Source organism: Chlamydotis macqueenii, chromosome 15 (assembly GCF_036417535.1).
Source record: "Chlamydotis macqueenii isolate bChlMac1 chromosome 15, bChlMac1.mat, whole genome shotgun sequence".
Classification (NCBI taxonomy): Eukaryota; Metazoa; Chordata; class Aves; order Otidiformes; family Otididae; genus Chlamydotis; species Chlamydotis macqueenii.
This window is the reverse complement of record NC_141570.1, coordinates 13,208,611-13,221,646: the sequence shown is the minus strand read 5'-3', so window position 1 is coordinate 13,221,646 and position 13,036 is coordinate 13,208,611. Positions and strand designations below refer to the sequence as shown.

Genomic DNA, 13,036 nt, shown 5'->3' with positions numbered 1-13,036 from the left:
CAGTTGGAGTTGGATGCTCTGCTGATGCATTCTCTCTGCGTTTACTGGTTCTGCGTGGACTGACTTGTAGTACCAGTAAGACTCCTACAGATCCAGCAAGTCCCGAGCATTCCTCCCTGGGTAACGTGATCTGCTGCAGAGTAACTCTCCGATTGCAAGACCCTTCTACAAACATTCCCCGCTCTCAGGTACTCAAACTTTTAGAAGTCTTTTTCCCCTCTCCCTGCACAGATTTTACTGTGCAACGGCATTTAGCAGCAGTCTTTCTGAGGGAGAAGCTACTGCTGATTACCTTTTAATTCATGTTTCACCTCCACTCTGGGGCTTAAAATGTCAGGGATAAGTTGTTTTAATGCTCTGACTGGTGAGTTCGGTGCTACGCTGCATCACGTTGCCGAGGGCTGCGTCTGCTCGGCGGCGGAATGTGAGTGGGGTGGAATCGGCGCAGTGTCTCAGACCGGCCGTCCAGCCTTTTGTGTTTCTGCTGGTCGCAGACGGCGGGAATGGGAGCGATATAAAGGAACCTAGAGGCATTGCAGAAAGCAGCCTGATAACCTGTGTTGAACGGTTTATGTACTTCCCTGAAATGCTGGTTATTGATGCGTATTTGAGGGTTAAAACCCCAGCAAGGGAGTCTGAGGGAGGAATCCTGATGAGAACAGTGAGAGGTGGCTGGGAGAAATGAAATGCTGAGAACTGAATTGTTTCCATGCATGCAGTTATTTCCTTAGTTCAGCTGGAAGCAGTGGGCACCCAGTCAGTGGGATGTGATTGCTAGCTTAGCGTCAGGCATGCTCTTTAAGCACGCGGTTTCCTTTTTCTTTTAGCGATTTAAAACAACTGAATGTTACTTTGCGCACAAAAGTGTTTAAAACGCCGAGACACGGCAATCCGTGGAAGCTTTCAGCAAGGGGGATTCTGTGTAATGATGACAAATGTAATGCACAACAGGGGGATGGGGGGAGGAATCGCCGTTTAGGCTTTGCAAGGCTCCTAAGACAGGCTCCTTCTCCAGAGTACAATTGATTCTGGCTTTACATCTCTGTTTTCTGTTTCAATTATTGTGAGTTTTGTTGGAGCTTTGGGTTGAACTTACTGCGGTAGTGCTGGGAAGCACAAAAGGACACTACTACCGTGGACTGGGATGGCAGAGACCTGCCTGTTGTTCTGTCTCTGCCGCTGACTTCCTGAGCGATCCTGGGCAATCCATACCTAATATGTCTCCTCCTCTCTATTTGTGAGAAGGAGTTAAGGCTTCTAGTAACATCTCTTCGTGAAAATTGCTGGGATGTATTGTGCTGTTTGGTGGAAGGGATCTAAAACGTCGCAATTTCTTTCTATTACAGGTGTGTGGTAAAAATGGTGCAGAAATACCAGTCCCCAGTTCGAGTCTACAAATACCCTTTTGAGCTCGTCATGGCAGTGAGTAACACTCAGCACTTCTTCTCCAGCTGCTAAGGGCTGCAACCTCAGAGCAGTGGGAGGTGGGGAACTGCGTTTTTGGCTAGCGTGTCTTTGTGGCAACCTTACCGGGTACGCTGCAGGGACAGGGGTTTAGCTCTCATTATCTTTTTGTCCTTTTTTCATTTTTCCATGAAAAATAAGGATCAATATCTCAATATTTTAAGACAGGCGGTTTAGTTGTTAGAGGATGGGGAAAAAAAAGAAAAAAAAAAAGAAAAAAAAATAAACCAACAAAACCCAGCCTTCTGTAATTACTTTTTTACAAGGAAGGAAAAATTTGTGGCAGTCAGATGGGCAAGGTCAGTTTGTGGCCAGACACCGTCTTTGCCTTATCACCAAACGCCATTCCGTGCAGAATCTCTCTCGATCTGATCCAAGTCAGTATTGTAGGATGTGCCTATCTAGAACGTGATTCTAAATTATACCAAGCTTTCTGATTTGGTTAAAAGCTAGAAATCTTTGGAAAAATTCTTCCATATTGTTCTTCCCTGTTCCCTCTGTGATTGAAATCTTTGAGGAGATCTCTCCAAATATGATTTCCACAAGGAGCTTGAGGGCTGTGCTTGAAATTCCTTTGCTGGTGATGCAGAAAGCTAATGTGACCATGGCAGCTTCCTTAGGTAGAATTTAAAGACATTTGTGATATTCTGGACTTTGTCACTGCTTTTCAAACCTTCTGAAAGGTTTGCTCCTTGTGTTTCAAGGGCAGCACTGAGCGTCTGGGCGTTTATCTGAGATGCTTGCTTATAGACTCATGCGAGGCTTTGTTTGTAATCCCTTGAGCATTTCAGTATACTCGAGGGATCCCCGAGACTTAGTATTTCAGTCTGTTCCTTTCTTCGTTGTCTCTCTTCCCTGCTGAACAAAGGCACCAGGCTTTTTTGATCTATTTGAGATCAAGAACGAAGATGGAAAGCTGTAGCCGTTTCAGGGAGCTGAAACCATTCCCATGAATGGAAGGGAGAGCCTGATGTAATACGTCGCTTTCCTCTTGAGAACGTTGCCTCTTCTAGATTCCTGGGAGATAGGTGCCATAAGATTTGTCCAGAATGGTCTCCAGTCACCTATTTCAATAGTTAAATGGGCAGAGATTCTTTGTTTGGTCCTAGGTGTGAATAATGGACCCCAAAGGGAGCAGCAGTTCCTCAGCCGAGAGCAGGTGCCGCTCACTCTGATGCTATCTGATTATCAAAGTAAACACTTTCATTTTCACAGTTTCCCTCCTCCCCCCAGTTTTCCCCCTTTTTTCTCTTCGCAGCCTTAGCCAGATTTGCCGTGTCTGTTAACGCCAGTAACGCGCCGTGGAAGTGCCCCAACCAGCCTGGGGCTGATGTTTGCGGCACTGAAGCTTTTCTGATCTTGTTCTTTGCTCTCTCAGCGCATCCTGTGTTAGAATAAGACGTCAGCACTTGTTATGAAGATGCCGTTGGACCCTGCTCTGTGCATACCTCTCCACATTCCTGCCGCCTGTATTAGCAGGATAAACCTAGCACCAGATGCCCGTCAATAGATTGGCTGCTAATACAGGAGGGCTGCCTGCAGACAAATCCTTTGTAAGCTGGTTAGCAGAATGCCTAAAGGCCAGGGTTTGATGGGTTTATTTTTCAAGTGGTTTAGTTTTATTTGCTTTCAGTTTTTCAACATCAAATTCCCTGGTGTTTCAAGGCTGGGATTGTAAATGTCATCCTTTAGGTGTTCAGCAAACTCAAATTCCCATTACCTTAGCAGGGTTATTAGTCCTCTTTCTGATGAAGATCAAGTTACTTCTCTGGGGTCACCCAAAGGACTGTGTAGGGGAGTAGGGAGCTGAATATAGATCTCTGAGTCCTGCTCTAATGTCCTGTGAAAAATCACGTGCTGGCAGCAGGATCTGCTTTATTATGAGGGCTGGTATAAAGCAGTGTTTCGATCTCGTGGCAGCCCGCGCAGGCTGGGTTGGATGCAGGCTTTCTTATCGCGTTTGATGTGTTCAGATGGAGTCTTCCACTTGCGTGGAGGCAATGCAGATTTCAGAGAGCTGTCAGCTGCTGGAAGTTTTGCAGGGAGAGTGGGCGTACAGTGAAGCTGTTTTGCTCCTCAGCACGTGGCATCGCTGTTAATCTGCTTCGACATAAATCTGACAGCAGCTTCCTCAGCATTGGGAACCTGATATTCTGCTGCTTTCATCTTTTCCCCTCAAATGCTTTGTGTGAACCTTTGGAGTGCTGAGGTCTCGTATCGTGGCTGATGGCAGGAAAGCAGAGGTCGTGTGGGTGACCTCAGGACACCTCCTTATTTTATGGGTCTCTGGGCACCCTTCATTCTGACACACTAGTGCTTGGTTCCTCATCTCTGTAATGGGGAGGGTGATATTTCCTGAGTCTGTCATAGGTAAGTAGTGTTTGTTAGAAAAAGTGTTTTTCCTCCCAGAACCTCGGATGTTTGGACCCCACTATAGAAAAATCTTACCGTTCAGATATGAGGGTCTGAGAAATGGGGTTGTCATGGCCAAATGAGGCAAATGCTTCATTGCTTCCTGGGCTTGTTCAAACACACAGTGTTTCCCTTGCCTTTTGGTGAGCTCTGCCATCAGGAACACAATTTATCTTCCTGGGATTTGTACAGACTGCACGTGTGCAGCTCAACCTCTAGACAGCAAGGGGCCCTGCTTGACGGATGAGCCGGTGCTTTTGCTGTTAATACCTTTGTTATTGTGTCTCTGGATAATGGTCTGTGGATTTACACTCTGCCGCTTACTGATGCTTCTGCAGCTTGTGTTCTGGTGTTTGCAAGCAGTAGATTTGATGTATTTCCAAGTCCTTGGAAGGAGGACCACGTTCCCCTTGTTGTTCTTCTTGCCAGTCCTGTGCATCTGAGGAAGTAAAAAGGAATTAGCAGGCCTCTTCTGGTCTTTCAGAAGTTCTGATTTTTTTTCTTGTCAGAAGAATCCTCCCTTCTAAAAAGATTTAAATAAAGAGTGATCTTTCCACACCTGTCCAAATTCACCGTAGTCATTTTCACCTGCTTTGTTCCTAATCTGCGCTCACGTTAAAGGATTAAAAATGTTATGCTTTTCAAATTATAACCAGTCCCTGACATCTTTATCCCTTACACTTGAAAAGAACCTTCACATTTGTAATGCTTTGTTATCTTGTCATGTTTTTTCTTTCCCGTTTATCTCTTTTTTGTGTGTCTCCTTTTAAATGGAGCTGTTCCCTCAGATGGGCTGTCTTATGCCTCTCTGGGCCTGATCTTGTCTTCCCTTCGGTTAGATCAGCAGGTTTGAGATTGCATATGTTTCCTGATTTTATTTTACAGCCAAGAAAACAAAATACTTTTTGTTTTCTTTGTGTAGTAGTTGTAATTTTAAAGCAAAAAGGTTTTGGGTTTGGGGTTTTTTTTTTTTTTGCTACAATGTTATAATGAGGGAAAAATCCAGAAGGAGAGGTAATTCTGCCACACAGCTCATGAGTGATAACTTGTCCTGTAAATTTTTATGAGCCTCTGATGTATGGAGATGAAAATTTTGATCTGGGTGAGCAAGACCAAAATGTGTAGTTGTTCAGGAAACAGAGCTGAGAGAGAGATTGCATATTGAATATTACTTGTTGGCAGTGAATTATTAGGTTAGATGAGATAGCTTTAGTTTTGCAAGTAGTAGGGAATTTTGTTCCCATTAATTTTAGTAGCACACTCAGCCCTTTGCGCTTGTAATTGTCATCTGCCATTTTCACAGACTTTACAGCGCACGCCAAGTCTGCTTGGGGTGGTTCCTAAAGCTCGAGAGCTGAAATACAGCCCAGGGGCTCTTACGTGGTCTTCCCTACTTGATGTGTGGTTTGAATCGCTGCAGTCGTGGTGTAAGTGAGAAACTTTGAGAAACTTCTGTCAATTTTTTGGTCCTCTTGACACATTTACAATGCACTTCTCATTCAGCTCCTGTTGCCACTAGGAGCAATTTGTGGTTTCTGCTGCAAGCGAGGAGTCCCTCTGCACAGCCTGGAGCCGAGGGAACGGTAAAGGGCACAGATCCTGAACAGGGAATGTTCTGCTTGCAGGTTTTACAGCTTGAACAGAGTCACAGCTTTTATTGCTTTACTATCTCATATTCTATCTTTTCTATGAAATGAAAGCTCCAAAAAATGTGGAACGCTCGTAAGTTAAAGGCTAGGTTTAGTTAAAAGCTAGAAAGCTGTATGTATATGTGAATATATCCAGAGTACAGGATATCAGCTTTATGTTCGCAGCCTTTGGGTGGTTTACTACTGTTATCAAAAAATATGTCCTGGTTTTGAACAGACAGAACAAAGATTGGGTGTCTGGAAGGCCGCAGCAGCATCAGCTCTCATTGCGCATACCAGCTGTACTCCGTGCTGAGGACCAAACTGCTCTCGAGCCCCACATGTGCACGATGTGAGTCAGTGCTTCTTTCTGCTTGACCTCATTTCTTAGTGCTGCCCACGGCGTGCGCTGACACATATATGAGCAGCTGAGAGCCTGGTCTCTTGAAAACGCACGCGTGCACAGCAGTGGTGTATGTTTGTCACCGCACTGGTTGAGCAGTGCTGTTCAGTCTAGGGATGACATCCCAAACATTAGTTTGGGATGGGGGCAGTTGTTCTTTGGGTGCATGTGTGGTGTACAGGCGTTTCTTATCTGGAGCATCGCTCAGAGTCTCTACTAGATCTGTTAGGTGGCAGCTCATGATTCCCCTGCCTGTGTTTGCAAGTGACTCTTGCTCATCTGAGGTCCTGGCCGGCCGCCTGTACTTCCAGGCAGCTCTGTGACTCTCCCCTAGTTTTAGTGGAATTCAGTGTTCTTTACATTTAGTTGATCTGGAGTTATTTATTTTTTTCAGGTAAGATAAAGTAGGAAATTAATGGAACTGGGGTGGTGTATGCTTCTGTTTCTCCTCAGTATGGTTTGAGTGTTGGGGGTCCTAACAAGCTTGGTGGCAAATTTAGTTCAAGCTGCAAATTTTGCAGGTTTATTTAGAGCCAGAAATTACCTTGCATGGAGTAAGCAGCAGAAAGTATTCCTTCGCCGTCATCTTTACTCTTGTGCTGTAACACCAGGTCGTAGCCCATCAAAAGCAATCATCCATGGTCCCTGTGCGAGGCGTTTCTCACGTGCCTGACACTGCTGCAGCAGTCTTGATGAGAGTCACTGGAGTTGGCAGGGGTCCTCGCTCTTGAATTCCCACCGGCAGAGCAGCCTTGACTGTGCTGGCTGTTTGCACGCTGGCAAAGCTGCTTTGCAGTCACTGAAGTTTTGCTCATTTACAGCCGTTGGGGATCCGGTGCGCAGTTACACACAGGAGTCAAACATCTGGTACGACTACAATCAAAATGCATCACTTATTTGTCAATCTTCCTGACATACTTGTGTGCCAAGTGTTGGGAGGTTTCTGTGTGTTGTGATCCATGATATGAGAGCAGCCCCTTGCTATTTCAGTTGTCAGATTTAGCTGCAGGAGGAGAAACTCTGAATGCTGAGGTTCAGGTCCTGACAGCCAGAATTGCTTTCCATACACCTTTCAAAATTATTTTTATTTGTGCCTTTTCAGCATCAACGTGCATCGTGTTAAAGATGTTAGATCTTTAAGTAGCTTTATTTAACGACTTCTTGCTGTAGCATTTAGCACATGGAGTGTGTAAAGAGACTGCTTAAATCCTGATATATCCTGCGTGCTCTCCTCTCTAAGGCTGCGGTGCCTTAAAGGATTCAGTAGTTCGCTGACGCTTTTGCAACAGATCTTCTGAGCCCTCTTTTGCCCAGACAGCTTGCAGTACGCATTGGTAACAGATAAAATGGTGTGTGAGTGTGCTAACAGATAAAATGGTGTGTGAAAGCAGTGTGATGTAGGAGCAGACTGATGTCTAGCAAGGATCTCGTTCTGTGAGTTTGTTTAGAGTGACGAGTTCAGCGTGTGTGTTCACAGCCCGTGCAGGTCTCGGAAAGGCTGCTGCTGTCTTGCAACCTGAGGTGTGCAGATTGGCTGTCTAGGTCAACTACAGCGCGTGTCTTACGGTGCCTGCAACACAGATGCACCACAGAATATGTTTTTGGGGTTTCCTATACTCTTAATTGTGATTACAGATGGAATATCCCCGTCTGGAGCTACAAGTTGTTGTTGCTATCCTAGTATCATCACAGGCTGGTTTTAAATAAAGAAAAGTCGAATCTTAACTGAAATATTTGATGCTGGTTCATAGGCTCTGCTTGCAAGCCTGAAATGTGAAATAAGAGCACTTGCTGCAGGGAGATCGGAGCGGTTTTTGGCAGCTGGAATCTCTCTGAAGCAGCAGCGATGGTGCAGCTGATCAGAGGGCTCTGCAGAGCAGACAAAGATTGGAGTGGAGCTCTCAGTGCAGCATCTGCAAGCGTGCCAGAGAAGAGGTTCCTGCAGTGGCCTGCTACCCACTGTGTCCTTGGATAGCCGCGGATGACGTGCGGTAGAGCTTGGCAGTGTGTAGCCTGTATGCCCGGTGCTCAAAAACTCCTTTGTAACTGCTGTGACACAGATAACGACACAGGCTTTCACTGCTGTCTGAAACAGAACCAATATGCAAGCGGGAGAATGCTTTAAAGTAGTTATTCTTCGGTGTTCAATCCATGTCACATGTGAGATTAAATGTGAAGAGTAGTTAAGAAATGGATACTTCCCTACAAAACAGAATCTACTCCCCTCTGGCAGGACTGACTGTATACAGCACTTGCCTCTTGAGTGCAGACAAATCGTTTTTGGATGTGGATGGTGTGGCTGCAGCCATGGGCTGTGCCAGGTATTTTTAAAAAGGCCGCTTCCCTTGTCTCTCTTCTGCCACGTTTTGAAGGTACATTTGTGGTGATTGTCTGAAGCTAGCGGGTTAACATTTCATGCGCTTACAGAGGATCTAGTGTTGACTCAAGACGTGATGCTTCAGTGCGACTTGATGGTTGCTGTCAAGATACGCTATAAATATCCCATCATCTTACTGTTGAGAAGCGTTTGGCAACGAAATTCTGCAAGTAATGATCTCTGTGTCAGCTGGGCTGGTTCTTCACAGCTGTATTCGCTGCCGCCGCCGCCTCGTGGTGTTCAGCAGGTTGAGAGTGAGCAGTGGTCAGGCTGAGCAAAGAGCTGACGCTTCTCTTGAGATAATGGTGTGAGACGTTTACCCTCAAGTAAGCAGAAAATGTTTGGTGAATGCTGTTCACCGCAGCCGCTGGAAGCAGCTGGAAGAACTGGTTATCCATTCAGAGTTGTGGAGAACTGCTGGCAGCATCTGCATATCTGTCCTGCTTTGTGTCTTGTGGGGATCTCACCAGTCTCTTCTTTGGTAGCTTTGCGATGACACTGCGAAGACTCCATTTGCTTGCCAGGAATGGTTTAGGAGCGGATGGTGCTGACACTGTGTGTGGATTGGAGAGAAGATTTACAGCAATTTGGTTATTCAAAGGGTCTGTAGAGGATTGTCCCTGTTTTCTTTAATCACCTTCTCCAGTTGCAACGTGGAGGCTTATTTCCTTGAAGGATGAGTGGTGTCTCAAGCTTAATCTGATCAGTTCAGTCTAGTGCTGGAATGGATGAGCTCTGAAGTAAGCTATGGTATAGCACAAGGAGACACAACCTAGCTGGAGGTATCGCCATTATCTAATATTCCAGGAGTGACTAAAATACCCTTCTACTTTCTAAAAAATGTGTAGGTGTGGAAGATAAATAATAAGCTCTTGAGCAGGGACTAGAAGAGGTAAGAAAATGTGGAACCATGATCAGTTGCTACATCTCGACCAGCGTGGATTGATTTTTTTTTTTTTTTTTTAACTACTAAGCACAGTGACGTACCAAGTTTGACCCTGAATTATGCCAATTTGTATAAATTCTCACAGCAGCTTCTGGCGATGAGAGATTGTCCTTCCAACCAGGCATTACTGTGTAAGCCAGCCTTCTTGATTTTTGGGGTGATTCACTGAGCAGTAAGTGTCTGATGTGGCACTCGATTGCTGTGTTTTGCTCTTTAAGGTGTTGGTCACCTGAGATGTCTGCTCCCTTGCCTCCCTGTTTTGTTGTCCCCAGTGGGCTGTGGGAAATGTGTCCCAGCAGCCAGCAGTGGTTCCTGGATAAGGGGCTGCCTCTAGAGCTATTTGTAACGGACAATGCGTTGTGACGTTTGTGACCTGAGCTGCTCCGCCACCGAGGTTCTTCTCTCTGGTAAGCGGAGGAGAACGCTGTAGCAGAAGAGCTGGGGTGGGATATCATCTCCTCTCAGACGGGAGGTCAGGCACGTTGTTTCCCAAGTTAGCTTTGTGCAGCTGCGGCGCACGTCCTGGTTTTGGTAGGTTTGCTGTGTCACTGGGCTGTGCCTGTATTGTAATAGACAGCTGCTGCTCCCTGAATGGTTTGTTTCACCAAAATCTGAAGAAATGAGGCAAACTGCTGGCTGTAGTCCAGGCAGGGAGAACACTGGGTGAATGTTTGTAGCCTGGGTACTGTGGTCCAGTGGACTTCTCACTGGTGTATCTTTGCTTTACAGCAGAGTTTTTTCTCGGGGTGCAAAAACACATGCTCTGCACCTCCTTAAAATGAAGTTCCCTTTCCCCTGATTTCAGTGCGCTTCTGTACCCCAAATATCCATCTGACCCCTCCCCTCTCCCGATTGTTCCACGTGTGTTTTATTTCACAGTGCTGTGGTTAGTGAGAAGCTGAGTGATTACACAGCAAACGGATCATCGAGTCTGGCTGAATAGGTACGCAGACTCTGTAGTTCCCTTCAGCGCCGAGATCAAGCAGCAGGAGGGACTGCAAGATGAAGTGATTATTTTTTTCCTAGAAGGCGGTAATGTGAAAACACGTGAATCTGGTGAGAGATATTTATGTATCGTTAGTGCTGCTCAAAAGCTAGTCCTCTTTTCAAAGGGACGATGATCTTTAGCTCAAACCTGACATGGTACTTCCACCTTGTTTCCTCTGTTGCTATCTGAGCACAAATGTACATTTTCTTCCTTTATCCTGGCAAACCGCACGTGACTATAACATAACCTTGAGGAATCTCACTAATACAGATTTAAACTCTGTGTTTGATCATGAAAGTATGAAGTTTTTTAGGTCTTAGAGCAAATACGAGGTCGTATCCTTGTAACATATTCATGTAATATTGGCTGTTCTGTCTACATCAGGTGAGTAACAGTTTAGCTCCTTCATGTGTTCTACGCAATATAATTTTTCCGCAGCAGCTGAGCTTTTACAGTCTTGAAGATATCTCTCAAGTTCATCTTGGCATCATGCAGAAGTCAGTCCATAGTTTTTCCATTTTTCTGCACTTGCCCAAGTCTGAAACAGCCAGTCTCCGTGATGCCGTCACTAAGGAAGCCCCACCATAAACAAAACAACCAACCAGCCAAACCCTAAAGACACTGCAGCCGCGCAGCCACTTCAGAGCATCCCTTATCAAGTCAAAGATGAATGTTTTCCTGCTGGCCACTGTTCCAAAATAGCTCAGTGAGTTCACGGACAGCAGCATTTAGCACGCGAGCTCTCTGTATTTACTCTGCTGAAGGATCTGCGTGCTGATAGGGAGAATCCAAACCAGTTTGCCCATTTGCTGTCTATTAGTGAGAAGTGTGAAGAGTCACCTCTCTCAGGTGACTGGTGTGGGGAGAAAGCCGGAACTGCTGCCCTGGGAGTCGATTTGCATCCCCAAGACTGAGAGGATAACATTCCCTCTAGGATGTTAAGGTATGAAACTAGATCATCCAACAAAAGCTGCCTCGTGTTGGAGCACATTGGAACCTCTCAGGACCCAGCAGGCACTGGGCTGGAAGAAACTCCGAGGAGCCTCAATATGTGCAGGAGAGTTTGGTTTGTGAGGTGTTTTGTTTCACGCAGTAATTCAGTGCTTGGATGTCCCTGTTGTTTTGGATTCCAGAGGCCTCTGTTGTGTAACTGGTTTCAAGGTCGCTTGCTGGAAAAGGATGGTGAAACTTGCAGAGGAGGAACAGGAGTAGCTGCTATAGAAGATCCTGCCCTCCGGCCGCGTTCTGGGATCGTATGGGAACACAGCGACACAGCTGTGGTCAGTCTGCGGGAGAGCAAACCGGAGCGGGGAGCAGGAGCACACTTGTGCTGTCAGGCTGTGCAACACCTCGGTCTTAGGAAGGCGAAGGACTGGGAGGAGAGCTCTGTGCTCTGGAGGGGAAGGGGTTAAGCAGGTGAAGCAGGGGGATTGTAGAGGAGGGTAATTTCCCCTTTTCTCTGTGGTTGTGAGACATAAATGTCATTTTTTGGTTTTGGCGCTTGTGTTTTTGTATAACTTGTTCTTGTTTGGCATCTGACTGGCCTTGAGGGCAATCTCTTCTCACAGACGCATTTCTTCGTACAGATTATTGCATATTTGACCAACAACTTGGGACACTTAAGGGTGGCTTCCTCCCGCTGTCCTCAAAGACTCCCTTCTCACAAGGTATTTTTCTCTGTCGCACTGTTGGTCCCATAATGTTTGGCCAGCGTAGGTAAAACCACTCGGACACGTCTCCCAGGAGACTGCTGGCCAAACCTTGTTATTGCTCGGCAAAACCTCGATCCGAGCACTGCTTATTGATTTGTTGGTCAGCCCGATCGCTGGCGATTAATCGCTGCTCGCGGTGATTAACCGTTTGTCAGCTCTTGTAGCGCTAACAGGTCTTGGGCTGGGACGCGAAGGTCGCTGTGTGAGCGGTTTGAAATGGCCTGGTCTGTGCTGCTGCTGATCTGGTTCATGTGGGAAAGCTGGGGAGCCCCCTCCAGCCCCGCGTGCCGTGGGAGCCCCCGTGGTTGCCACAATACCTTTGCTGAGGCGCTTTGGCACAGCGGGGCGGGTCGTGCCAGCGGCACCTTCACACAAACACACGCGCTGCAGCCTTGCACGAACTCCTCTCGTCTTCCCTTCAGCGTGAAAGGAATGTCTGGCAGTGCTGAAACCTGGAGTATCCACTATGACTTTCCTGCATAATTTAATTTTTTTAAGCTAGAAATTTTTTTCATTTGTAAATTTTTTTTTCTTTTATTTTCTACTTTTTTGAATTTTTAAATTCCAACACACCATCATCTATATCTAAATGGGGTTTTTTTTAATATCCTTTAGATGCACCCAATATAACCCTTGGTTATATTTCCAAGCAAAGTATCTCAGAGTTCAAACAGATCCCAGATCTCTCTGTCCTCGCCCAGCTCTCTTGGGAAATTTAATGTGTAATTTCAGGCTGAGGGAGACAACTGCAAAGATTTAAATGGCATTTGTATGTTGTTCACATTATGCATACAGTCTACTACAAAAAAAAAAAAACAAACCTAACCCCAACATTGCATTGGTTTTTGTAATGATTATTCTACAAGAAATCTGGGAAAAATCAGCTTGATTTAGGGAAGGGCAGTGGTGGCCCTGAACCACCAGCTCTTGTGAAATTGATGTTTCGGGTGCAAAGAGAGCACATTAATGTGAACATTTAAGAAAATACGTGATGTAAGCTGGGTTGTTGAGATAGTTTGCGTGGTAGATCAGGTGCATGCGGTCGTCTGGCTTCCCTAGACAGCTGTGCAACTGCTTGGGGATTTTATTTGGTCGGATCTGGTGGG

At 45.9% G+C, this 13,036-nt stretch overlaps 1 protein-coding gene across 1 annotated transcript in view; it reads left to right on the top strand.

The window, feature by feature from the left end:
* Window positions 1–13,036, top strand: part of SEC14L5 (SEC14 like lipid binding 5) — a 38,658-nt gene that overhangs the window by 617 nt on the left and 25,005 nt on the right. Inside the window, exons 2-3 of the mRNA XM_086759471.1 lie at window positions 71–188; window positions 1,347–1,422. Of these exons, the coding sequence (XP_086615597.1) occupies window positions 1,360–1,422 (63 nt within the window). The 5' untranslated portion in view covers window positions 71–188; window positions 1,347–1,359. The remainder of the gene's footprint in view (window positions 1–70; window positions 189–1,346; window positions 1,423–13,036) is intronic.